At 52.7% G+C, this 27,386-nt stretch overlaps 1 protein-coding gene across 2 annotated transcripts in view; it reads left to right on the plus strand.

The window, feature by feature from the left end:
* Positions 1-3,481: 3,481 nt before the first annotated feature.
* Positions 3,482-27,386, plus strand: part of SMAD4 (SMAD family member 4) — a 31,410-nt gene continuing 7,505 nt past the window's right edge. The window contains exons 1-8 of one of the 2 annotated variants that reach the window (XM_085043844.1): positions 3,482-3,674; positions 13,629-13,993; positions 15,493-15,667; positions 16,047-16,076; positions 19,921-20,136; positions 21,745-21,864; positions 21,998-22,108; positions 25,394-25,444. In XM_085043844.1, the coding sequence (XP_084899970.1) occupies positions 13,745-13,993; positions 15,493-15,667; positions 16,047-16,076; positions 19,921-20,136; positions 21,745-21,864; positions 21,998-22,108; positions 25,394-25,444 (952 nt within the window). In that variant the 5' untranslated portion in view covers positions 3,482-3,674; positions 13,629-13,744. The remainder of the gene's footprint in view (positions 3,675-13,628; positions 13,994-15,492; positions 15,668-16,046; positions 16,077-19,920; positions 20,137-21,744; positions 21,865-21,997; positions 22,109-25,393; positions 25,445-27,386) is intronic. The other variant, XM_085043845.1, reaches the window with a different exon arrangement.

Genomic DNA, 27,386 nt, shown 5'->3' on the forward strand with positions numbered 1-27,386 from the left:
TCGGAACAGACTATTTTTATAAACACACTGAGTGCTTCTAGGATTCCCAGCTCAGATCCCCTCAGATCTGACACACCTGTGCTGCAGGGTGGGTTAGTCACTCTGCTGCACAGTGCAGTCACCTGGGCATCTCCCTGGGGGCTTTGCAGTTGTTCACTTGAGAAATAAACTGAAATTGCCCCGAATTTCACAGTGCCCCTTCGTCTCCATTCTTAAAAAATAAACCCAACGTAGTGTATTTAATTACTATTTCCCACTCCACACACATGATAAATCTGAGCATTCCCTACCCTGTAAAATAAATCCAACCTAGTGTATTTAATTACTATTTCCCACTCTGCACACATGATAAACCTGAACATTCCCCACCCTGTAAAATAAACCCAACATAGTGTATTTAATTACCATTTCCCACTCCACACACATGATAAATCTGAATATTCCCTACCCTAAAAAATAAACCCAACATAGTGTGTTTAATTACTATTTCCCACTCCACACACATGATGAATCTGAACATTCCCAACCCTGTAAAATAAATCCAACCTAGTGTATTTAATGACCATTTCCCACTCTGCACACATGATAAATCTGACCCTTGCCCTGCCTGGTGGCATTTTGCAGCTTTCCTGCCTGCATTTGGGGAAATCTCCGTGGATGGGGAGCTGCAGGAGGTTCTGCAGGCACGGAGGGGAAGAGGCTGTGCTGATGAATGCTCCAATAAAGTGTTTTTCACCAGGGAGGGCAGGGCAGTGGCTGCTCTGCACACGGAGCTGCTGTGCCAGAGTCCTGCATGGGACACTGAGCTGCAGCTCACCTCCCACCCCTGGGTCTGCCAGATTTGTAGGAACAGAACGTTTGTGATGCACTCAGCAGATCCTGCCCCGAGGAGATGTCAGTCACATCTGCCCAGGAGAGGGTGACACTATAGGTGACAATATGGGAGCATTTTACATTGCTCCTGAACGCTGAGCTCTGGGGGAGGTGGGAGTGACTGAAAATGACTGAACAGTGTGAGCAGGAAACTTAGATAGGGCAATAGAACAGTTTTTCAAAATTCCCATTATTCGTGGTTCTTGTTAGAGTGGTGTGAGAGCACAGCAGCCCCTTGCCCAAACCCCACTGTATCCAGCTAAAATACATTGCATTTTCAGGGGATAAGGTATTCCATACACCTTTCCATTCTGTTTTGTGTTCTGACGGTGGTTCAGCTCCACAAAGGCAGGAAGATGGGACATTCTGCTTCTGAAATTTTCCTTTTTTTTTTCTGAAATTTTCCTTTTCAGCTGAATTTCCTTGGGGAGCTTGCTTCTGCTGGGTGAGGTGGTGTGGAAGGGAAGCAGTTGTGTTTGCAGGGCTGTGCTTGTTGGCTTTGGGCTCTCAGTTCCTGAGTCCAGCCGCACCTGGTGGGCAGCAGGGAGGGGAGGATTCTGCCCCTCTGCCCTATGCTCAGGCGAGAGCTCACCTGCAGAGCTGCCCCAGCCCTGGGAACAACAGCACAAGGAGCTGGAGCTGCTGCAGCCAGGCCAGAGGAGCCACGGAGATGCTGCCAGGGCTGGAGCAACTCTGCTCTGGAGCCAGGCTGGGAGAGCTGGGGGTGTTCAGCTGGACAAGAGAAGCTCCAGGGAGAGCTCAGAGCTCCTGCCAGGGCCTAAAGGGGCTCCAGGAGAGCTGCAGAGGGACTGGGGACAAGGCATGGAGGGACAGGACCCAGGGAATGGCTTCCCAGTGCCAGAGGGCAGGGAGAGATGGGATATTGGGAAGGAATTGCTGTCTGTGAGGGTGGTGAGGCCCTGGCACAGGGTGCCCAGAGAAGCTGTGGCTGCCCCTGGATCCCTGGCAGTGTCCAAGGCCAGGCTGGACAGGGCTTGGAGCAGCCTGGGATAGTGGAAGGTGTCCCTGCCATGGCAGGGGGTGGCACTGGATGAGCTCTGAAGTTCATTCCAACCCAAACCATCTCACAGTTCTATGACTTGAGGGATTCTGCACTTCTGCTGTGCATTTGTTGGGGTTTTGGTCCCATGGCCACACATTTGCAGGGTCACCTTGGTGGCCCTGTGTGTTCCCCGTGCTGGCTCTGGGCACTGTGAGCCCCTTGGAATGGGCAGGGATGGACACTGAGGGGCTGCAGAGTGTCCAGGGAAGGGAACGGAGCTGGGAAGGGTCTGGAACACCAGGAGAGGCTGAGGGAGCTGGGAAAGGAGCTCAGGCTGGAGCAAAGGAGGCTCAGGGGGACCTTGTGGCTCTGCACAGCTGCTGACAGGAGGGGACAGCCAGGGGGTCAGGCTGTGCTCCAGGGAACAGGGACAGGAGGAGAGGGAACAGCCTCAGGCTGGGCCAGGGGAGGGGCAGGGTGGACAGCAGGAGGAATTTTTCCATGGAAAGGGTGCTCAGGATTGGCAGGAGCTGCCCAGGTTTGCAGTCCCGTCCCTGCAGGTGCCCAAGGATGGCCTGTCCGTGTCACTGCGCGCTCAGGGCTGGTGGCAGGGCTGTCCCCGGGCACAGCGTGGCTCCTGTCCCGCAGGGTTTCCCATCCTCGCCCATCCCTCTCCATCCCCATCCTCTCCCATCCCTCTCCGTTCCCATCCTCGCCCATCCCTCTCCATCCCTATCCTCGCCCATCCCTCTCCGTTCCCATCCTCGCCCATCCCGCTCTCCATCCCCATCCCTCTCCATCCCCATCCTCGCCCATCCCGCTCTCCATCCCCATCCTCGCCCATCCCGCTCTCCATCCCCATCCCTCTCCATCCCCATCCTCGCCCATCCCTCTCCGTTCCCATCCTCGCCCATCCCGCTCTCCATCCCCATCCCGCTCCGTTCCCATCCTCGCCCATCCCGCTCTCCATCCCCATCCTCGCCCATCCCTCTCTCCATCCCCATCCTCGCCCATCCCTCTCCATCCCCATCTCTCTCCGTTCCCATCCTCGCCCATCCCTCTCCATCCCCATCCTCGCCCATCCCGCTCTCCATCCCCATCCTCGCCCATCCCGCTCTCCATCCCCATCCCGCTCCGTTCCCATCCTCGCCCATCCCTCTCCATCCCCATCCCTCTCCATCCCCATCCCGCTCTCCATCCCCATCCTCGCCCATCCCTCTCCATCCCCATCCCGCTCTCCATCCCCATCCTCGCCCATCCCGCTCTCCGTTCCCATCCTCGCCCATCCCGCTCTCCGTTCCCATCCTCGCCCATCCCGCTCTCCATCCCCATCCCTCTCCATCCCCACCCTCGCCCATCCCGCTCTCCGTTCCCATCCCTCTCCGTTCCCATCCTCGCCCATCCCTCTCCATCCCCAGCCGCACCGCCGCTCCCGCCCGCTCCCCGCGCCGCCGGAGCGCTGCCCGCCAACCACAGAACCAACGCGCCTCGCGCCCGCCCGCGCCCCTCTGTGCCGGCGCAGGCGCGGCGGGACCCGGATGTGGCGCGTGCGCGGCGGCGGCGGCCGGAGGTGTCGGCGGCGGCCGCGACGGGACAGCGACAACAAACAAACGCCAGCGCCGCGCGGCCACCGCGGGCAGGAGGCGGCGGGGGCGGCCGGCAGCGGGCGGCCGGTGCCCCCTGCCCCTGCGAGCGCCGCCCCGCCCCGCCCCGGCGCGCCGAGGGCAGGGGGCGGAGGCCCGGGCCTTGCCCCGCCGCCGCCCCTCACGGCGGCCCGGGCCGCGCCCGGCCGGCCCAGGTAACCCCCGCTCCGGTCCCGCCGCCGCCGCGATCCCCGCGGGGTCCTCCCCGCCCTTCCCGGCCTCTTCCCGGCACTTGAGCCTTGCCGGGCTGCCTCCCCGGCCCTTCCCGGGCTCCTCCCCGCCGCGCTGCCCTGCTGCCCGGCCCGCTGCCCACCTCCCCTGCGCTGAGCCCCGCGCCTCACCGCACCTCCCGGCCCGGCCCTGCCGCCCCTGCGCCCTGCCCGCTCCCGAGCCGTGCCTCGCCCGGAACCAAACAGGCACCCCTCCCGCTGCCAAACTTTTCAGCCTTGTGTTTGAAGCGCTGTGCAGCCGTCCTGCCCGGCCGGGCTGTCCCCGCTGTCCCTGCTCCCTGCCGCATGCCGGCAGAGCCCGCCGGTGCTTTCGGGGGCTCTTCGGTCCTCTGGCATCTGCCATCTTATGTGGGGCGCAGAGAGCGGTGCAGTGAGCCGTTCGCAGGCGTGGGGCTGCACAGAGCGGTGCTAATTACACATTACTCCTCGCTGCCGTGCTCCCCGCGGGTGTGACTTGGCGGGAGGAAGGCTGGCGGCTCGCTGAGCCTCGGCGGGGCGTTTGGCTGGTGTGTGGCCGTGCCGGCTGCGGCTCAGGTGTGCTCCTACCTGGAGCCCAGCCTGGTGCTCACGCTGTGTTCTCAGACAGCCAGCACCAGCGGGGCTGGTCTCGGTGTGGAGTGCTGTCAGCGGGCAGCAGGGAGCTCAGGGCTCCTGTCACCTGTTAGCCTGGGAGCTTCCTGTGCCTCCTGTCCCCTCAGTGTGCAGCTGGCCCTGCCAGGACCCTGGAACAGCTCTGCCAGGACCCTGGAACGGGCCTGCCAGCCTGACGTGTTCTCCAGCGACAGAATAAAGTGGCAACTTGTCCCCCTGGCCCTCCCCTTCCCCCGTGCCTGCGAGGAGTTTCTCCTCACTTTGCATTCACGAGCCTCCCTGGATTTGCTTGTTGCATAAGCACGCATGTTTAATATTGATTCAGGAACTTTGTTTCAAAGGGCTGAGGCCTCGGGAGAAGCGCTGAGTGCCTCACGCTGATTAGAATTCCGTTTTTAAGTAGATAACTCTTTACATAATGCATTCAGGCTCGGCTGGCACAATGGGGATGTGAGCTTTGAGAGGAATCAGCCGATTTGGTGTGAACAAAGTGCTGGGGGCAGATCCCGGTGAGGAGCTGCATGCTAAGGTCCTGCTGGAATTTTGGGGCTCTGTTCCTCTGTGTTGCTAACCTAGTGAAAACCGTACTTTTGGTCGGGGCTGGAATTTTCCATGCTTGCTTTGCCCAGAGGTGATTTTTTTTTAAGCTCTAACAAGTGCAGGGAACATTGTCCCCGTGCAGATTACAACAAAGAGCAGATGTTATCTAACACACCTATTGCTGGGGTATGGAACGTGACAGAGCAGAGAAATCACAGCAGTGCTGTGCAGACAGGGCTCCACTCTTCCTTTGCTGCTCGCTGTAGCCACAGCCCTTTCCCCTGGGTGGGAGGTTTGGACAAATCGCTGTCAGAAGGAAGGGATGGGGTCTTGCAGGACCCTCGGGATCAGGTTTGCCCTGTCATTGCACACGGAATTCCAGCACCTTCTGCTCTCTGAAGGATTTCATCTCCCAGGATTTCCTCTCCCCCTGAGCCCGGGCCATCCTGGTGGGGTGCTGGGCTCCCCTCAGCAGGGAGGTGTCTGGGGCTGAGCTGCAGGCCAGTTTCTGTGCTGCTGACACGTGCAGCTCTTCCTTCTCTGACCACACAGAACCCTGCCTTGAAAAGAGGAGGTTTCCCTCAGCTGTGTGCTTTCTCAAAACGTAGAAAGGAGAAAGGGGGAAGGGGCAGAAATCTTCCTGGGGTTTAAAGGATGTGTGCAGTCACATCATGACAGCAGCTTTACCTTTTCCCACGTGCAGAGAAGGGTTTGGATGTGGTGTCACTGTTGTGTTGGGCAGGATTGCAAACCCTGTAAGCCCGTGCAGCAGGAAGGTTTGCACCAGGCCACTGCTCTCGTGAGGTGCTTCTGGCAGGAGCTGAGAGGAGCAAACACCCCTGGGCAGCCACACCAGACCAGCCTCTCCACGAGAAATGGCTGCTCCTCCTTCCCAAACGTGAATCTGTGTTAACACAACACAGTTGCCGCTCAGTTTGCTTAAAGCTCCTCTCCAGTTCCTTTTATGCTGCTGCCATGTGTCTTAAATTTCGGTAGCTACTGCCAGTGAGGTGGGGAGGATTGATACTGATGATTCAGATGCACGCACAGAAATAGTGTTCTGGGGACTGTCAGCTCTCCCTGCACGGAGCTCGGGGAGTGTGGTGCCTTCCCGGTGCTCTCTCCCGTGCTCTTCAACACTAATTGTTCTCATGTCTGCAAACATCTTGTTCTGTTCACCCGTCAGGCAAGTGGATAACAGTCTAATGTGCTGGAAAGTATCTGCACTTTAATCACTTATTCATATCTTCGTCAGATCACGAGATGCTTTTCGTTTCATTGGTTTATGGATTTTTCTGTATCGTGTTTATCATAAAACTTCTGCCCTTGCATTATTAAACAGCAAAACTCTGAAGTAATGTTTTGGTGGTTAAAAGCCATCAAATGTATATGCTGCTTCTCTGGCATCTTCGTGTTTGTCTAATTTTGGAGGCAGCAGCTGATGCAGGAGCCTGTCTTGTCCTTTATTGGTGTGAAATGTTCTAGCAAGATGTCAATTTGCACACTATTCTAATTAGCCAGTTCGTTAGTGTCGCGTTACTGCCTGGTATCAAAACGCTGAAATCTGTCTGGGATGGCTGTTACTCCTAAATCACCTCCCAGAGCATCACTGCCAGCTTTTAGCAAGCAATTCTTGGGGTTTTATCTCTGATATATTTTCCCAAAAATTGCCTTCATAGCGGCAGCTTGGAAATACATCTTTGTGTTTTGCATTAGTTCGTTTCCTCACCCTGGCACATGACTGCCCAGAACTGCATCCTCTACATCCTTCCCTTCCCTTGATCTGGCTGTGGTCAGTCTTGGTTACTGCAACATCCATGCCTTATTTCCTTTTTTGACGTGGCAGCTTTGTTGGTTTTGGGGTTTTTTTGAGCTGTGGCTGCAGTATTCCCTGCAGCCGTGGCTCACGGTGCAGGATTTCAGCCTGCAGCCCTGCTGACAGGCTGGGGCAGGGCGGTGTGGGTGATGGCCAGGATATCCCTGGATTTACAGCGTGGGCAGGAGGGCAGTGTGGTACCTGCTGGATGCCAGCAGACACACGGGCTCGTGTGCATCCATCATCCCTGTTTGTAACTTTGCACAGATCTGCTGGCACTGAAAACCCTGGGGCCTGGGGGTTGCCTTGTGTCAGACAGCATTTCCACACCGGTGCTGCTGAACACCTCTGATTTGGAATGGAGTTTGGTTGGAAGGGACCTCAGAGGGCTGTGTGTGGATGATGGTTTGAAATGCTCCGCGGTGACTCGAGGCTGTTTCCTGAGCAGTTTGTGCAGAGAGATGGCAGTTCTCTCTGCCTGGCTGCTTGCAGGCTTCCTGAGCCCCAAGCGTGCCACATTAGCATGTGTAAAACCTTTTCTTCTTTGGTTTTGGCTTCACGGGCTGGCTGGATTTCCATCACAAGGGTGTATCTGGGCTTCCTGTGCGTGCAGTGGCAGACCCGTGCTGGATTGTTCCTCTGGTTGTCAGTGTGCTGTGCGTTCCCTGTTGTGCTTATCTCCCTCCCCAGCAGCCCTGTGTGTGTCTGAACCTTTCTGAGCTCATCTGCAGCACCACTTCCCTTCCTCCATCTGAACCTTTCCAGCGGGCCTTGCCAGCCCTGACACCTGCCGGAACTGTCCTCCCAGTTGTGCCAAAGCTGTGTGACGTATTTCAACTTTCTTTTCCTTAATCAGCACATTCAGCATCTCAGTTCTCAACAGCAAAGCGTTCCGTGATCCTCCTAGTCACACTGCCTCTCACACAATTCTCCCTGTAAACAGCGAGGTCTCCCAAGAGTCTCAAGGGGCCTCACGTTTGGAAAACACCTAGTAGGAAGTTAAGGAATAAAACACATATGCTGGGAAAGTGAGATGGAGGGGGCGTTGGCCTGTATCTTACAGTAATTATCGGTGGCATTTGGGCTGTCACATTTTTAGCCCGAGTTTCTCGGTGAACCCGATCCCTGCGCAGCTGCCATTGGCCTACCCCCTGTGCTGCAGGGCCTGGATTAGCCCTCCTGCCCGGGCTGTGGCACTGCGGGCTGCCTGGATCATATTCCTGTGGGTTATGTCCCTGACTTCCAGCTCCATCCATAACTGCCTGGTTTGTCTCTTACTTTCTTGCTTGGGGTTGATGGTTCTCCCCAAATTGCAAAGTGTGGCTTTTGTGGGAGGAGAGGGGGAAGATAAACCACTTCTGAGTGTGTAGAGTATTCATTTAAGGTTGCTTTTAATGTGTAGAAGAGGATGTGAGTTGTTTTTGAGGATCTGGATTCGTAACTTGAAAGCAGATTTCAGCCAGATTGCAGTATTGAAAACGGGAGTTATTTGGACAAAGGGATTTTCCAGCTAAGTTTTAAAATTTGCGTGGCTGAATGGCTAAAGCACTTTGACAGGGGTGTAGCAAGGTTTTGGGGATATTTTTTAGCAGCCCCTGCCCTTGTGCTTCTGCACAGCTGTGGTAGCATCTCCGTGAAAGCAAGGAAATTAAATCCACGTGGGTTTTCTTCTAACCATGAAAAACAGAAGGACTTTTTTCTCCTTCTCAAACCCTTGTACCTTCTTCGGGCTACATCAGTGTGTGTCTCCTCTGTCTGTGTGTGTGTCTGCCTGTTTTTTGGTGGAAGAATTTCAAGCTGGAACATACCTCAGCAAACTGTGGGCCTCAAGTGAGGCTGTCCAAGTGATTGTATCTCTTAAACACTTAATTTGCTGCGAGTGTTTCAAGCCATGTTTTTCTTACCCGTTTTTTAGGTTTTTGGCACGTAAAAGCACTTGTTCTTCGGCTGTGCTAGCTGTGCTGCTGTCTGAGGAGATGCTGGCGCACAAGTTTATGAAGTTTCTGTTCCATAAATATGTTGTTTGTCCCTTGATCTGCTCTTTGTACATGGCCTGGTGTTCTCTGGTTGATCAGGAACACCTCGCCTTCCTTCAAGGGAATGTCCTTCTGCAGCTTCTGGGGGAGATGCTGACTGTGAAACCTCGTCAGTCGTTATCTGGTCACCCCGGCGAGATAATCGCTGTTTGGAGAGAGAATGTCCCAGCTGGTCCTCCAGCAGTGTCACAGTCTGGGTCCGTGGGGGGCTTGTTTTGCATTCCTGCCCCCAGGACAAGTATAAGTAGAGTGAGGGGCAGTAGCCTGGCAGCTCACTGGAGCTCCTTCCTCCGCTGGGTAAGTCAGTGCTGGCTTGGCTTCAGCTCTGCAGGGCAGCGTGCTGCTGGAGAGGCTTGCATTCTTAGAGTCTGTTTGCACTGCTCAGGTAACCATTTCTGGCAGAATTATCCACAGGCATGAAAATGAGGCATGTGGCACCAGCGCTGTATTTTCAGTTTTAGACAGCTGCTCCGTGTTTTGCATTTTATTGCCTGGGCTGAAAAGACTCATCTCCCCTCAGCGAGGCAGGGTGTGCGGGAGAATAATGGGGTTTGTTCAAGCCTGCATCTGTCTGGGAGAGTTTTACTTAGCAGTTGGGTTTGGTTCTCTGAGATAGAAGTTTACTGCAGATCGTCAAAGGTGATTTTAATTACAAGGCAATTAAACTTCTTTTGTCTTTCAGATTTATCTCCCCTTCAGAGGTTCTTATTGCTCTGATGCTTGGATTTTGTTTGCTTGTTTTGTAACACACTTGTTAATTCTTAGGTAATGCAGTGAATTCCTGTGTGTACATAGAATAATCGACTTGTTAGCGCTCGAAAAGACGTTAAAATCATTGAGACTGAACAGAGTCAGGTTTTTCTCCATAACTTTGTAACTTGTTTGTAACTTGTAACTTCTCTACAACTTTGTAACTTGTTTTTTCATATTATCCTGTCCGGTTTTTCAATGTGTTACTCTTGCATCCCCGTAGGGCTGAAGGGAGAGAATCCCCTTCTGTGGTGTGGTGGCTGAACTGCGAGCTTGTGCTGTGTCCTGCCCTTGTCACTCTGTTGTCACCCTGTCTGCTCCTTGTGCCCTTTTCCCCGAAGCCCTGTGTCACTCGTTCCTGGTTAAAGGAGCTGAGATCCCTGCTCCGTGTTTGTCACTGTGCTGTGAGTGTGGCACCACTGCTGCTCAGGTGTGCAGGGATGGGTTTGGGGATCTGTGCTCTGCAGGGATGGGTTTGGGGATCTCAGGTGTGCAGGGATGGGTTTGGGGATCTCAGGTGTGCAGGGATGGGTTTGGGGATCTCAGCTCTGCAGGGATGGGTTTGGGGATCTCAGGTGTGCAGGGATGGGTTTGGGGATCTCAGGTGTGCAGGGATGGGTGTGGAGATCACTGCTCACACCCAGCAGGGCTGGCACAGCACAGGTCAGGTTCTCTGTGGTGTGAGGAACACCAGCCCGCCGTGCTGGCCCTGCTGGGCTGTGTGTGCAGGGATGGGTTTGGGGATCTCAGGTGTGCAGGGATGGGTTTGGGGATCTCAGGTGTGCAGGGATGGGTTTGGGGATCTCTGCTCTGCAGGGATGGGTTTGGGGATCTCTGCTGTGCAGGGATGGGTTTGGGGATCTCAGGTGTGCAGGGATGGGTTTGGGGATCTGTGCTCTGCAGGGATGGGTTTGGGGATCTCGGGTGTGCAGGGATGGGTTTGGGGATCTCAGGTGTGCAGGGATGGGTTTGGGGATCTCTGCTCTGCAGGGATGGGTTTGGGGATCTCAGGTGTGCAGGGATGGGTTTGGGGATCTCAGGTGTGCAGGGATGGGTTTGGGGATCTCTGCTCTGCAGGGATGGGTTTGGGGATCTCTGCTGTGCAGGGATGGGTTTGGGGATCTCAGGTGTGCAGGGATGGGTTTGGGGATCTGTGCTCTGCAGGGATGGGTTTGGGGATCTCGGGTGTGCAGGGATGGGTTTGGGGATCTCAGGTGTGCAGGGATGGGTTTGGGGATCTCTGCTCTGCAGGGATGGGTTTGGGGATCTCAGGTGTGCAGGGATGGGTTTGGGGATCTCAGGTGTGCAGGGATGGGTTTGGGGATCTCAGGTGTGCAGGGATGGGTTTGGGGATCTCAGGTGTGCAGGGATGGGTTTGGGAATCTCTGCTCGGCATGGATGGGTTTGGGGATCTCTGCTCAGATCCAGCAGGGCTGGTGTGGCACAGCTCAGGTTCTCTGTGGTGTGAGGAACACCAGCCTGCTGTGCTGGCCCTGCTGGGCTGTGTGTGCAGGGATGGGTTTGGGGATCTCAGGTGTGCAGGGATGGGTGTGGAGATCACTGCTCACACCCAGCAGGGCTGGCACAGCACAGGTCAGGTTCTCTGCGGTGTGAGGAACACCTGGCTGCCGTGCTGGCCCTGCTGGGCTGTGTGTGCAGACTCCAGGATTGCCTCTGCTCCTGTAGCACAGGTCAGGTTCTCTGTGGTGTGAGGAACACCTGCCTGCTGTGCTGGCCCTGCTGGGCTGTGTGTGCAGACTCCAGGATTGCCTCTGCTCCTGTAGCACACGTGGAGAGCGTAGTGAGGAGGTGCTAAGGCACCTCCCAGATGTGTGACTGAGTTAAAGATGGGCTCCTCCAGCTATTTTGTGAGAAACTAAATTAGTAGGATGTGAACCCTTGCCTTGCCTGCATCAGTACACTGATGCTCCTGGTGCTCCTCAAGAAATGTGTCACAGCATGTATCAGTGCTGATGACAATCAGTGCTGTCCTCAGCCCTTTTCCTGGGTCCAGGGTGGGCAGGATTCCTGCCGTGTGGTCACGCAGCAGCAGCGCCCTAAATCCTCAACAAGTGGCCTGGCTTTCAGAAGTGCTGAGCAGCCAGAAGCTCCCGCTGAGCACAGTGGCAGCTGAGGGGTGACTCAACGTTTCTGAAGACCATTCCACTTAAATAAGGTTTTATTTGCCTGATCTGAACCTCCTGAAAGTCAGCAAACAGAATTCTCATTCGTGGCTTTAAGGCTGTGAGAGATAAAGCTGCGTGTCTAATTTTAATCAGCTCTTTATTTAAAGCTCTTTTAGCTAATAGCTTTATCAGGGCATTTATTTGTGATTAGTTATGCATATCTATCTGGGATGCTGTCTTGTATTTAAGGAAAATGATGTTCTATTCTGCTTTAGCTGGCAGGCTTTTACAGATTAGTGCCAGTGTGAGTTGCCATAGAGAATGACTGGCAGGTTAAGCTTGACTTTTAAAAGGGGCTTATTGAATTGAAGCACAAAAAAAACCCCTAGCACTGACAGAGAAATTTTAATAGCTAGGTAAAATCTGTGATCCTGCTCAAACCTGGAGATAATTGTTTTCCTTTGGGAAAAATTAGGTGCAGAAGCATCCTTACAATAGAAGAAAAGGCTTGAAAAGGGAGGGAGGGGGAGGGATTTGCACTGCGTGTTTTTTCAAGTACACCAAAGCGTGGTGTGTTCAAGTTAAAATTGTAGAAAATATCGAATTAGAAAGAGTTTGTTTCCTTTTAAAAATTGTGCTGGATTTGTGTGACAGCATTCATTTTACAAGGAGGGAAGCCATGCGTTCACACTGTAATTTCTGTGATGCGATACCTTTCTAAATTAACATCCCACTCTTATTTTTGTGCAACACATTTGTTTCCAATAAATAGCTGCTACTTCTGCGCCTCCAGTAACATGGAAAATTCCAGCGCAGGAGCAGGTCTTTGACTGGATGTGTTCCTCAGACAATGTGGCAGGTTCTGTTCCCCTGAACTTTTGGAATGAGCTATATTTTATTTTCGTGGCTGAGAACGACGCGGCAGTTTTCAGAAAGGCTCGTATTTTAAGCTCACTGAGGCAGTGTGGTAAAACCACTGCTGTGTGTTTGTCACCCGTGTTTTGGGGCAGTCAGAGCCTGCCAGTCAGAGCCTGTGGAAGGGTGTTGGCTGGTGGTGATGAGAACCCAGAGAGCTCCCGTGGCACCATCAGCTGCACAGACCCTGCTGCTCGGGGGAAACAGGCTGCAGGTCGTGGGGAGCTCTGCCAGCCCTGGGCAGGTCAGACACTGTGATCTGGGGGCTGGAGGAGCTCCAGAGGATGGGTTCTGCTGGTTTCTGCAGGAGCAGCTCTGCCCAGGAACCAGCAGCTCCTTCCCAGGCGCGGTGCGAGGCCAGGGGTGCTGGGGACTCCTTCCTGCTCTGTCTTGGTGTCACTGAGACTCCTCAAGGGCTGTCACCCTTTGGAAGGGCTTTTTCCGCTTTGTCTGGATCCAGAAAGGCTGGCTGCACACAGGTGAAGACAGGTCCACCCAAACGTTGGGATTTCCGTGTCTGAAATGCACACGGTATTGATTCACCTGACTGGGCATTGAGAGAATGGCCAGGTACAGTTTGCCTTTCTGCTTAGCAAAGAGAAATGGAGTTGGTGTGCGGTCAGAACACAGCTGAATGATGAGCAGGGCTGCTCAGTCAAGATGACAGACGATTCTGGTGTGCATTTCAGCTTCTTCACTACTCAGGCTTTGTTTAAATCAATGCTCCTGCATCCCCAGTCAGTATTTTCACTTGCTTTCATCCTGCCAGTGTCAAACACAGGAAATCATTGTCACCATTCTCCTTTCCTGATTCATTTAATATTCCCTGCATTTCTATATGCACATACTAGGTGTACGTGCATATAAACTGTAACCCGTTTTAAATACTGTTACTAGGGGAAAAATAAATCTTATATCTAAACTGTGCAAGCAGCCTCTAGGCATGTTTTAGCTATCATGGGACAAGCAATGCAGTTTTTTCATGTGCTTTTAATATCCTGCACTTAGCTTGAAAAGAAAAGAAGAAAAAAGCCACAAACTTCCTTAGAAACATGATCTGCAATTTGTTAAAAACAATTCTAATGTAGATATTTTTTCCTCCTAGGTTTTACCAAGACACAGTACATCTAACACTTAACTTGGATCACCTCTTGTTCATCAGCTTGAAAATCATAGGAGCCCCCAACCTGACATTTGATCCGAACGAAAAAGCTGTGACAAATGGACAATATGTCTATTACTAACACACCAACAAGTAATGATGCTTGTCTGAGCATTGTTCACAGCTTGATGTGCCATCGACAAGGTGGAGAGAGCGAAACTTTTGCAAAACGCGCGATCGAAAGTTTAGTTAAAAAGCTAAAGGAGAAAAAGGATGAATTGGATTCTTTGATTACAGCCATAACCACAAATGGAGCTCATCCTAGCAAGTGTGTTACAATACAGAGAACGCTGGATGGGAGGCTTCAGGTTAGTACCAGTGACAATGAGATGTTTGCTCCTGGCGCAGCAGGGTGACACAGCAGGGAGTGACAGTCCTGGAGGGCTGTGGCTGAGCTCTGCCGGCAGCCCTGGCCCTGCTCGGGTGTGCTGAGGCTGAGCAGCTCTGCCGGCAGCCCTGGCCCTGCTCGGGTTGTGCTGAGGAGGAGCTCTGCCGGCAGCCCTGCTCGGGTGTGCTGAGGCTGAGCTCTGCCGGCAGCCCTGCTCGGGGTGTGCTGAGGAGCAGCTCTGCCGGCAGCCCTGCTCGGGGTGTGCTGAGGCTGAGCAGCTCTGCCGGCAGCCCTGCTCAGGTGTGCTGAGGCTGAGCAGCTCTGCCGGCAGCCCTGGCCCTGCTCGGGGTGTGCTGAGGAGGAGCAGCTCTGCCGGCAGCCCTGGCCCTGCTCGGGTGTGCTGAGGCTGAGCAGCTCTGCCGGCAGCCCTGCTCGGGTGTGCTGAGGAGCAGCTCTGCCGGCAGCCCTGCTCGGGTGTGCTGAGGCTGAGCAGCTCTGCCGGCAGCCCTGCTCGGGGTGTGCTGAGGAGCAGCTCTGCCGGCAGCCCTGGCCCTGCTCGGGTGTGCTGAGGCTGAGCAGCTCTGCCGGCAGCCCTGGCCCTGCTCGGGTGTGCTGAGGCTGAGCTCTGCCGGCAGCCCTGCTCGGGTGTGCTGAGCAGCTCTGCCGGCAGCCCTGGCCCTGCTCGGGGTGTGCTGAGGCTGAGCTCTGCCGGCAGCCCTGGCCCTGCTCGGGTGTGCTGAGGCTGAGCTCTGCATGCTGCAGGAGTTGTGCTGTTTCCCAGAGGAGCAGAGGCGTTGGTGAGCCGTGCTGGAGGAGCGCTTGTGGCAGTGGAGCAGCTCCTGTGCCGAGCTGGGCTCTCCTGCTGTGAGCTCTGTGAGCTGTGTGAGGGTCAGAGGGTGAGGAGCTCTGTGAGCCCGGGCTGAGCTGGAGTCTCAGCTCTGAGGATTTGCACTGGCCTTGCATGGTCACAGCTCAGTTCCTGTCCTGCTGGGGCTGCGACTGCCTTCTTGCAGGGCACATGGCATCTTTGCTGGCGAGCTCTCTGTCTACCCTAGAAGCATTTTTTTAAATTTATTTTTTGTTACAACAGATTGGCATTCTTGTGTTGTAAATTCCTGACGGTGTGGCTTGGTGCCTCATTCCTCTTGTGGGGCAAAGCTCCTTCGCATCCACGGTGGGCAAGGTGGCCAAATGCACTGCATTAAGCACAAGTTCTGCTTCTGCCATTTTGTACCCAGTATTTTTGACTTCAGAATCACAGTGGTGACTTAACTGTGGCTAAACCCCACTAGAAATTTATTTCCGTTGAGCACAGATCTTGGGTAGAGTGTACACCACCTTTTATTGATTTTTATTTTGATGTATTTTGGTGATGGGGAGAGGCTGTGGTGCTGTTTGTCCCTTCCCTCTGTGCTTCTCACTGTGCAGAGCTCGATGCTTTGCTACTTTCCCAATGAACCTTTGTGTCTGGCTTTCCAGGTGGCTGGTCGCAAGGGATTCCCTCATGTGATTTACGCCCGTCTTTGGAGGTGGCCTGATCTTCATAAAAATGAACTCAAGCATGTTAAATATTGTCAGTATGCTTTTGACCTAAAGTGTGACAGTGTCTGTGTAAACCCTTACCATTACGAGCGCGTAGTGTCGCCTGGCATCGGTAAGTAGCCTCTTGAATTAAGGTGGAGCAGTGGGGATGAAATGTGGGATGGTTCTGAGTGTAGGAAACACAGGCCTAGACTGGAAACGTTAACATTTAATGGTCTGATCACAGACTGCCCTCATACACTCTCACCTGTCTTCTTGGTGGAATTACTCCACTAAAGAGTGAAAGAAAAGCTGGTGGCTTTAGTGGAAGCCTTTCTGCTGGCCTTGCTCATCTGTTGCAGCTGGTGTGTGTCAGGGATGACCTAGCAGGGAGGCTGGAGGGGATGGAAGGGGTCTGACATGTACTGGCTTTTAAAGGCTTGTAAATGTTTAAACGTGTTTGGAGGTCTCTGAATATATTCCCTGCACCCTTTTCTCTGTTCTCTTTAAAGATCTCTCAGGACTGACACTGCAGAGCTCTGGTGAGTAGCTGCTTGCTGCTGTGTTTCCGTGGGCAGAGGGTCAGTTAAACCTTCAGGGTTTGTTCCTCTGTGTCTCCAGGAGGGTAAAGAGCAGATGGAAATGCGTTTGTCTGTCTGGCTGTGAAAGCCCAGCTAGGGACCATACCAGAGTATATTGATAAATACCAGAGTATATTGATAAATACCAGAGTATATTGATAAATACCAGAGTATATTGATAAATTCCTTCAGCCCAGCTTGTAGCTACACCCTGTTCCCATGGCTTGGGACACTGCTGGGGACAAAGCAAAAAACAAAACCTCACTGACTGAGCGCTGCTGATCAGTCAAAACTCACACCCACAGCTCACACCTGCAGGATATGCTAATCAGTTGATTGGGAATAGGAAATGCAGTTTAACAAGCAGGATAAGAAGAAGAAAATAGAAATTCTGCCATTAATGTGCAGATGGATGGAGGAGTCTAATATTCTAGCTTTCCCTGAAAATTGAGAGAAATTGGACATGAGCTCTCAAATGAACATTATTCAGAAATCTGAGATTGTGAGGCTGGTAACCAATTTATTTCAAAACTGATTTTATTCTCCTTCCAGAAGAAACTCACAGAGAAATAAATTTGTGATGCGATGATGTTGGCACATTATTAGAAGTACCCAAGAAAAATGAGCTGAAACAGCCTCACCAAACAACCCAACAAACTTAACCTCACAAGTTCATTTTGTGCTCATTTGCCTGTGTCTTCTGAAAATTCACCCTTTTGTACAGAATCAAATACATCTTCAGTGTTTCCTTGTCCTGCTCCTGGTTTTGCAGGAGGAAACAGAAATTTGTAAACATATTTTAGGCTTCTTTAGAAACAGGCATGGGAGGTAATGTGAGAGTTGTTTGAATGTGCTTTATAGCATATATAGAAAAAAAACAGATGTAGCAGCAATAGCAGTGATTTCCTAGCGCTGTGCGTGGAATAGTCTGAATTACTGACAACACTGCTGAGCACAGAGCAGCGCTCCGTGCTGTTTGAATGTGAGTTGGGTGCTTCCAGTCAGTTTGAATGGGAGTTGCTTAAAATTACTCCAGGGATGCATGAAGTTTATGTGCCATGTTCACAGATTTGTCCTTTCCACTGGAGCCTTGTGTGCTGCTGCTTGTGTTCTCGAGATTGGTTTGTTAGCTGCTGCCTTCGCTGTCTTCAGCTGCTTGAGAAAACATGTTTTGCCTTGTATTAGCTGCGTCTGATCAGGCAGTGATGGACTGGGGAGCAAACAGCCCTTGAAGGCTGCTGCTGTGGGACCGAGCTGTTGTTGAGGAGCATTTAGCAAAATAAACAGCCTGGTTTGCCGCCCAGCTCCGCCCCGGAGTGCCTGCTGCTGCTGGGGCTGTGTGTTTGTATGTGGAGCTCCCCAGCCCTGTTCGTGTGGCTCAGTCTCCCCCCGGGATGGAGCTGGCATGGCTGCTGCCTGCAGCAACCGTGTGTGTGTGACTCTGTGAGCGCTGGCTGCGGCTGTGCCGGGGTGTGAGCCTGGCGGTGTGACCGTGTGTGTGTGTGTGACTGTGTGTGTGACTGTGTGTGTGACTCTGTCTGTGTGACTCTGTGAGCGCTGGCTGCGGCTGTGGCTGTGCCGGGGTGTGAGCCTGGGGGTGTGACCGTGTGTGTGTGTGACTGTGTGTGTGACTGTGTGTGTGTGTGTGTGTGTGACTGTGTGTGTGTGTGTGTGACTCTGTATGTGTGTGACTGTGTATGTGTGTGTGACTGTGTGTGTGTGACTGTGTGTGTGTGACTGTGTGTGTGTGACTGTGTGTGTGTGACTGTGTGTGACTGTGTGTGTGTGTGAGAGACTCTGTGTGTGACTGTGTGTGTGTGTGACTCTGTGAGCGCTGGCTGTGGCTCTGCCAGGGTGTGAGCCTGGGGGTGTGACCGTGTGTGTGTGTGACTCTGTGTGTGTGTGTGACTGTGTATGTGTGTGACCGTGTGTGTGTGACTCTGTGTGTGACCGTGTGTGTGTGTGTGTGTGTGACTGTGTATGTGTGTGACTCTGTGAGCGCTGGCTGCGGCTGTGCCGGGGTGTGAGCCTGGGGGTGTGACCATGTGTGTGTGTGTGTGTGTGTGTGTGTGACTGTGTGTGTGTCTCTGTGTGTGTGACTCTGTGTGTGTGTGACCGTGTGTGTGTGTGTGTGTGTGACTGTGTATGTGTGTGACTCTGTGAGCGCTGGCTGCGGCTGTGCCGGGGTGTGAGCCTGGGGGTGTGACCGTGTGTGTGTGTGTGTGACTGTGTGACTCTGTGTGTGTGACTCTGTATGTGTGTGACTCTGTGTGTGTGTGACTGTGTGTGTGTGACTGTGTGTGTGACTGTGTATGTGTGTGACTCTGAGCGCTGGCTGCGGCTGTGCCGGGGTGTGAGCCTGGGGGTGTGACCGTGTGTGTGTGTGTGTGTGTGTGTGTGTGTGTGTGTGTGACTGTGTGTGTGTCTCTGTGTGTGTGACTCTGTGTGTGTGTGACTCTGTGTGTGACTGTGTGTGTGTGTGACTCTGTGTGTGACTGTGTGTGTGTGTGACTCTGTGTGTGTGTGACTGTGTGTGTGTGTGACTCTGTGTGTGACTGTGTGAGTGACTGTGTGTGTGTGACTGTGTGTGTGTGTGTCTCTGTGTGTGTGACTCTGTGCGTGTCCCCATGTATACCTACCCAAATAGGTAGTGTGTGACACCGCGTGTGTCACTCCGTGTGTCACTCTGTGACACTGTGTGTGTCAGTGTGTGTCGCTGTCACTGTGTGTGTCACTGTGACAGTGTGACACTGTTGTCCCCACAGTGCCATCGAGCATGCTGGTGAAGGACGAGTACATGCACGACTGCAAGGGTCACTGTGTGTGTGTCAGTGTGTGACACTGTGTGTCATTGTCATAGTGTGTGTCACTGTGTGTCCCAGTGTGACACCGGTGTCCCCGCAGCGCTGTCGAGCATGCTGGTGAAGGATGAGTATGTGCACGACTACGAGGGTCACTGTGTGTGTCAGTGTGTGTCACTGTCACTGTGTGTGTGTCCCTGTGTGTGTCACTGTCACTGTGTGTGTGTTTCACTGTCACTGTGTGTGTGTCACTGTCCCGGTGTGACACTGGTGTCCCTGCAGCGCCGCCGAGCATGCTGGTGAAGGACGAGTACATGCACTGTGAGGGTCACTGTGTGTCACTGTCACTGTGTGTGTGTCACTGTCACTGTCAATGTGTGTGTCAGTGTGTGTCACTGTCAATGTGTGTGTCAGTGTGTGTCACTGTCACTGTTACTCTGTGTGTGTGTCACTGTCCCGGTGTGACACTGTTGTCCCCGCAGCGCTGCCAAGCATGCTGGTGAAGGACGAGTACGTGCACTGTGAGGGTCACTGTGTGTGTGTCAGTGTGTGTGTCACTGTCACTCTGTCTGTGTGTCACTGTGTGTGTCACTGTCCCGGTGTGACACTGTTGTCCCCGCAGCGCCGCTGAGCATGCTGGTGAAGGACGAGTACGTGCACTGTGAGGGTCACTGTGTGTCACTGTCAGTGTGTGTGTCACTGTCAGTGTGTGTGTCACTGTCACTGTCAATGTGTGTGTCAGTGTGTGTCACTGTCACTGTGTGTGTCACTGTCACTGTCAATGTGTGTGTCAGTGTGTGTCACTGTTACTCTGTGTGTGTGTCACTGTGTGTCCCGGTGTGACACTGTTGTCCCCGCAGCGCCGCCGAGCATGCTGGTGAAGGACGAGTACGTGCACTGTGAGGGTCACTGTGTGTCACTGTCAATGTGTGTGTCAGTGTGTGTCACTGTTACTCTGTGTGTGTGTCACTGTGTGTCAGGGTGTGACACTGTTGTCCCCGCAGCGCCGCCGAGCATGCTGGTGAAGGACGAGTACGTGCACGACTACGAGGCGCAGCCGTCGCTGTCGTCGGCCGAGGGTCACTCGGTGCAGACCATCCAGCACCCGCCCAGCAGCCGCGCGCCCTCGGAGCCCTACAGCGGCCCGGCACTGCTGCCGCCCGCTGACGCCAGCACCACCAGCACCACCAACTTCCCCAACATTCCCGTGGCCTCCACAAGTAAGGAGCCATCGGCCGCCTGAGCGGCGCGAGCGCGCGGTCGTTAGCACAGGTGTTAATTAACTGGAGCCTCTCTCCCTGAAGGGACGCTGCGTTGGCTGTGCCAGCGGCTCGGTGGCAGAATGTTACACCCATTGACCTCTAGCAATATTATGGCTGTGGTTTGATAATTGCTGTAGAAATCGAGGGGTTCTATTGATTTATTGCAGCAGCAAGCACAACAGCAAATGTATATACAGGTGTCAGTACACCTATGCTGCCACCTGGCATATACAGGTGTATGTACTGTCAGGGGGCAGTGTCGAGAGAATTTTGGGCAATTATTCAGTTTTCCAGTTCCCAGTTAGTTATTTGTACAATGGCTCACTGTGCTGCCAAATGATGGCCCTAGTGAGTATTTCCATAAGTCTGAGCGCTGCCCTGAGGTTCTTATTGCTCTGTGAGTGTGTCGGTGCAGTGGGAGAGTTTGGTGTCCAACACCTCTCCAGCCTGCGCTGCAGCAGGACAGCAAAGCTCCCAGAGCATCCTGCAGCCCAAGGGCAGGGAAACCACCAGGGTTGGAGGGTTTCACCTGAAACGTGTGTGATTGTCCCTGATTTCCGCAGCAGATTTGAATTACAGTGGCACGGTGTCTTGATAATGCTCGTTAATTTCAGCTGACCACTTCTGGCTAAAACTGATGGTGGTTCAGCCAAGCTGAAACACTGTGTCTGTGTTTGTCTCCAGCAGAGATGAAAAGGATATGGATAGTTAGTTTAACTGCCTTTGCACCATGGTTTATAGTCAGCAGCTTTTTCTCATCAGTGCTATAATTGTTGGAGGCAAGTGGACATTAAAAAAAAAGTTCATTTTTATGTTGTAATTCAAGTTCTCAACGTGTTAAATTCTGCTAGCCACACCAGTTTGAGAGTGCAATTGTGAAACTGTTGATAAGTTTAGTGTTAATGGCTGAGCTGAAGCCTTGCAAAGTCAGATTCTGTTCACCTGTTCTAAAGTGCATGTAGTTTTACTATTAATCTTAGACAATTCTTGAAATATTTATTTGGGAAAAAAAAAAAGAAAAAGCAGCAGGGACTTTCTGAGTCCAGTGATGTATGCAGCTCTACTGAAGCAGTGTTTATAAAAATAAGATACTGTTCAGAATGTTTTGTAGGAACGTGAATTTCAGTGAGTGTCCTCCTTAGGAACAGTAGTTAAAACATGGTGAAAACAAGCAGCTTATTTGGACCTGCTGTTGGCCTGTTTGGATCCACACCAAACATGTCCCAGTTATGTCACCCAGTAAAAATTGTGACATCTCTCCTGCTTTCCGTTCAATCTGAAAAATGAGATGTGACCAAAGCAGAAGTGTGGTTGATAAACAGAGTTCTCTGCATACTGCTACTCCTGAACTGGTGAGGGTGTCAGAGTCAAAATTATCTGAGGCAGAGCATTTGCTTCGAGTTTCCTGAGACACTCTGGCGGGTGGAAAAAATACTGAAACCAAACTTGTGGGAGCTGTGTATTGCAGTGCCCTTAGTGGGGTGTATTTTCCTACCCAGTAGTGCTGAGCTCTTCTTAATCAAAATTTTGGAACGTTCATGAATAGGTAGTGTGTTCTTTTACCAGGTCAACCGACCAGTATATTGACAGGTAGCCATAGTGATGGACTCTTACAGATTGCTTCAGGGCCTCAGCCAGGAACTCAGCAGAATGGGTTCACAGCTCAGCCAGCCACTTACCACCACAGTGAGTATTCACATCGTGCACTCTCCTTAGCTCCTAATCGCAGCTTCCCGACGTTGGCTCAGGAGAACAGAGGCTGGCAGGGCGCGGCGGGAGGGCTGCCGTGAGACCCACGGCGCGTTGGTCTTTCTTTCAGACAGCACGACCACCTGGACGGGGAGCCGGACGGCCGCCTACACGCCCAGCATCCCACACCACCAGAACGGCCACCTGCAGCACCACCCCCCCATGCACCCCGGGCACTACTGTAAGCACTCTGCGCCGCGGGGCTCCGCTCCGCTCGCTGCTGGCCACGGGGGTCGGTCAGTCACTGGGGTTGGTCAGTCACTGGGGTCGGTCAGTCAGTTAGGGTCGGTCAGTCACTGGGGTCGGTCAGTCATTGGGGTCAGTCAGTCACTGGGGTCAGTCAGTCACTGGGGTCAGTCAGTCAGTTAGGGTCAGTCAGTCACTGGGGGTCAGTCAGTCATTGGGGTCGGTCAGTCACTGGGGTCAGTCAGTCACTGGGGTCAGTCAGTCACTGGGGTCGGTCAGTCACTGGGGTCGGTCAGTCACTGGGGTCAGTCAGTCATTGGGGTCAGTCAGTCATTGGGGTCAGTCAGTCACTGGGGGTCAGTCAGTCATTGGGGTCGGTCAGTCACTGGGGTCAGTCAGTCACTGGGGTCAGTCAGTCACTGGGGTCGGTCAGTCACTGGGGTCAGTCAGTCAGGGTCAGTCAGTCATTGGGGTCAGTCAGTCATTGGGGGTCAGTCAGTCACTGGGGTCAGTCAGTTAGGGTCAGTCAGTCGCTGGGGTCAATCAGTCATTGGGGGTCAGTCAGTCACTGGGGGTCAGTCAGTCACTGGGGGTCAGTCAGTCATTGGGGGTCAGTCAGTCATTGGGGTCAGTCAGTCATTGGGGTCGGTCAGTCATTGGGGTCGGTCAGTCATTGGGGGTCAGTCAGTCACTGGGGGTCTGTCAGTCACTGGGGTCAGTCAGTCAGTTAGGGTCAGTCAGTCAGTTAGGGTCGGTCAGTCACTGGGGGTCAGTCAGTCACTGGGGGTCAGTCAGTCAGTTAGGGTCAGTCAGTCAGGGTCAGTCAGTCAGTTAGGGTCAGTCAGTCATTGGGGTCAGTCAGTCACTGGGGTCAGACAGTCATTGGGGGTCGGTCAGTCATTGGGGTCAGTCAGTCATTTGGTGTCAATCAATCAGTTAGGGTGAGTCAGTCATTTAGGGTCAATCAACCCTTTAGGGTCAATCAGCCATTTAGGGTCAGTCGCTCAGACCCTTTGATTCTGGTGACAAACCAGCAGGGTGGCGTCAGTCTGTTGGGGCAGCGAAAATGGGGTGGGCTCTACCTGAGGGAGCAGCAGAGATCAGGAGCTCACACAGCTGTGGTGATGCCATCGGTGTCACAGGCTGACCAAACTGACAGCTGCACTGATGCCATCGGTGTCACAGCCACACCATGCCTGACCAAACTCAGATAGCTGTGCTGATGCCATCAGTGTCACAGCCTGACCAAACCCAGATACAGCAGTGATGCCATCAGTGTCACAGCCTGACCAAACCCAGATACAGCAGTGATGCCATCAGTGTCACAGCCTGACCAAACTCAGATACAGCAGTGATGCCATCAGTGTCACAGCCTGACCAAACCCAGATACAGCAGTGATGCCATCAGTGTCACAGCCTGACCAAACTCAGATACAGCAGTGATGCCATCAGTGTCACAGCCTGACCAAACCCAGATACAGCAGTGATGCCATCAGTGTCACAGCCTGACCAAACTCAGATATGATGCCATTGTCACAGCCTGACCAAACCAAACAGCAGAGACCACCAGTGTCACAGCCTGACCAAACCCAGATACAGCAGTGATGCCATCAGTGTCACAGCCTGACCAAACTGACAGCTGCACTGATGCCATCAGTGTCACAGCCTGACCAAACTCAGATACAGCACTGATGCCATCAGTGTCACAGCCTGACCAAACTCAGATACAGCACTGATGCCATCAGTGTCACAGCCTGACCAAACTCAGATAGCTATGCTGATGCCATCAGTGTCACAGCCTGACCAAACTCAGATAGCTGTGCTGATGCCATCAGTGTCACAGCCTGACCAAACTCAGATAGCTATGCTGATGCCATCAGTGTCACAGCCTGACCAAACTCAGATAGCTATGCTGATGCCATCAGTGTCACAGCCTGACCAAACTCAGATAGCTATGCTGATGCCATCAGTGTCACAGCCTGACCAAACTCAGATAGCTGTGCTGATGCCATCAGTGTCACAGCCACCCCACACCTGACAAAAACAGCATTTCCTCTCTGCACCTCGCTGCTGGAGCTTTGCCACCTTGGAGTGAGCATTGCCCTTGCAGAAAAGGAACCTGATTCACAGTGTGCTGTTCAAATATCTCTTTCTTTCAAAACCTGGAAATTCTCGCCTGGTCTCATGTTTTAGAGATTCTGAAGTCACCCTGAGCTTTGGGTGATGTCCATGCCCACCTAGTGAAGCCTTGTGCAGTAAAGGACCTGTCAGTTCACTGGCACTGGCACACAAACCTGAAAACCTTTCTCATCTGTGAAATAAGACTGCTGTCTATTACTGTAAGACACAGGAGGTGGGAAGGGAAAAAAGTCAAGCTTCTGTTGTAGGAGTGTAGCACAGTAAATGCATTATGAGAGCGTAGTGGAAAAAAACTCCAACGTAAATAAAAGATTTCTAAATTTTGTGGCAAAAAACTATAATAGCTCTTTATTTTTATAACAGTTTCTTTATTTTAGAATGTTCCCTATATTAGAATATATAATATAAATTCTATAGTAGAATATATAGTATATTTTCTGTGGTAGAATATATATTCTAATGTAGATCACCTGTGTGCAGCAGTGGTTGTTAATGGAGGGGAGAGTATATCATAAATTAACCTCAGAATAACTTTTCAGCCTGTCTTTATTAGTAAAACTGTGGTTTAGACACAAACATTGAGATTGATTACTACATTCTGTTAGGATCCCCCTGCAGCTGTGTTATTATTTGTCAGGAATAGCAGGCTGTAAAAAGCGCTGGTGGCGCTGTAGGTACTCTGAGGGTGTTTCTGAGTGCATGTGTGTCTCCAGAATTCATATCTGAGTGGCTGCTGGTGCCACACTGAGCTTTTCTCGGCTGCTGCCGTTTATCACTTGCCGAAGTTGGTGTTTTGACACCTCCCGATGACATCTTGTTGCAAAAGCTGCTGTTACTTACAATACTTATAAATGTTTAAGTCTTCCGTCCCTGTTCTCTGCTGCCTCTTGGGAACCTAGCTCATAAAGGGGAGAGAGCAATCTGATAACAAGATTGTATTCAGTTTATTTCTCCTTAGAAAACATGTTCTCTGGGGCTTTTTTCTGTCTTTAGTGCTTGTTTCTCATGATCAAGTCCACAGCATGCTGGGCGACTTGTGTGATTGATGAAGCTGATGAAGTGTGATTTCATAGCAAGGCAGTTTGGGAAAGAAAACCTTATTTTTGCTCATGTGAAACAATTTGCATGTTTTCTTTTAAAGGGCCAGTTCACAATGAACTTGCATTCCAGCCTCCTATATCCAATCATCCTGGTGAGTAAAACCCTGAAATGTGCTGTTGTGAGAGGGATGTGCTGATACTGTGAGACAGGAGAGGAACCTTGTTGTGATAGCTCTTGTTTTGGGTTGGCGTGTCTGTGGGAATGGGGACACAGCTGTGAACAGAGTTCAGTTCAGATCCCTGAGATGAGCCCTGCAGCCCTCACCTCAGCCCTGGCTGCTGCCTGCCAGGGGCTCTGACTCCTGCTTGTCCTGATCCCAGCCTCTGCCCTGAGCCCATGGGTGTACTTTGTGCCTGCTCAGAGCGTCCTGGAGCTCAGGTGACACCAGACCCCTCTGAGACCCACCTGCAGTCAGTCAGCCATCACAGCCACACACCTTGAGCAGAGGAGCTGTCCCTGCTGTCCCTGCTGTCCCTCCTGTCCCATAGTGACCCTTGGCTGGAAGCTCTGCAGAGTCTCAATCATCACAGCCACACACCTTGAGCAGAGGTGCTGTCCCTCCTGTCCCTGCTGTCCCTGCTGTCCCTGCTGTCCCTCTGTGGCCCTTGGCTGGAAGCTCTGCAGAGTCTCAGTCAGTCGTCACAGCCACACACCTTGAGCAGAGGAGCTGTCCCTCCTGTCCCTGCTGTCCCTCTGTGGCCCTTGGCTGGAAGCTCTGCACAGTCTCAATCATCACAGCCACACACCTTGAGCAAAAGTGCTGTCCCTCCTGTCCCTCCTGTCCCTGCTGTCCCTGCTGTCCCTCTGTGGCCCTTGGCTGGAAGCTCTGCAGAGTCTCAGAGTCAGTCATTACAGCCACACACCTTGAGCAGAGGTGCTGTCCCTCCTGTCCCTCCTGTCCCTCCTGTCCCTGCTGTCCCTCCTGTCCCTCCTGTCCCTGCTGTCCCTCTGTGGCCCTTGGCTGGAAGCTCTGCAGAGTCTCAGTCAGTCGTCACAGCCACACACCTTGAGCAAAGGTACTGTCCCTCCTGTCCCTCCTGTCCCTCCTGTCCCATAGTGGCCCTTGGCTGGAAGCTCTGCAGAGTCTCAGTCATCACAGCCCTACACCTTGAGCAGAAGTGCTGTCCCTCCTGTCCCTCCTGTCCCTCCTGTCCCTCCTGTCCCTCCTGTCCCTCCTGTCCCTCCTGTCCCTGCTGTCCCTGCTGTCCCTGCTGTCCCTCTGTGGCCCTTGGCTGGAAGCTCCGGGTTCTCTCTGGATGTAGCACTGCATGGAATGAGAGGTTCTGGTCTCACTGCCCATGCCAGGTGGAATTCTGTTTGTGACAACAGTAACACTTGTCTGCAGAGCCAGAGCTACCTAGTTGAAAAGCCTGAAAGTTAAACGTGTTTCTTGTTCAGTTAGTAAAGCAGTGCCAGGAATGCCATTGTGATAACTGCTGGGTGAACTTAACTGTAGCTGAATTTTATTCCACATTGTTTAGTATCTCTTTCACCCTATTGTTTTCATCTGAGTCCTCACAGACAGGAGTGTTTATTTGAAGGTAAAAAACCTCAAAGGAATTGAGGCATCTTGGTTTATTATTTTCTGAGGAAGCCAGAGCAGTTTCCTAAGGCAAGCAGGTGTGCTGTTGGTACAGGATGAGTGTCACTCGGGTGCTGGGAGAGCTCTGCTCCCCTGGCTTGTCAGGATGTTGTATTTAGGTTCTGTCATTCCTCCTTCAGCTCTGACTGCTCTGAGTGCTCTGTGGTGCTGCTGGAGCACCAGGACGAGGGAGAATGGCTTACTGAGGGACTGTGAGATGGGCTGTTGGGAATTAGGAATTGTTCCTGTGAGGGTGGTGAGGCCCTGGCACAGGGTGCCCAGAGAAGCTGTGGCTGCCCCTGGATCCCTGGCAGTGTCCCAGGCCAGGCTGGGGCACCCTGGGACAGTGGAAGGTGTTCCTGCCATGGCAGGGTTTGGAATGAGATGAGCTCCAAGGTCCCTTCCAACCCGAATCCTTTTGAGATTCCATGGTTTTTCTGTGCTCCCAACG

This window comes from Lichenostomus cassidix, chromosome Z (assembly GCF_008360975.1).
Source record: "Lichenostomus cassidix isolate B80296 chromosome Z, HeHo_3.0, whole genome shotgun sequence".
Classification (NCBI taxonomy): domain Eukaryota; kingdom Metazoa; phylum Chordata; class Aves; order Passeriformes; family Meliphagidae; genus Lichenostomus; species Lichenostomus cassidix.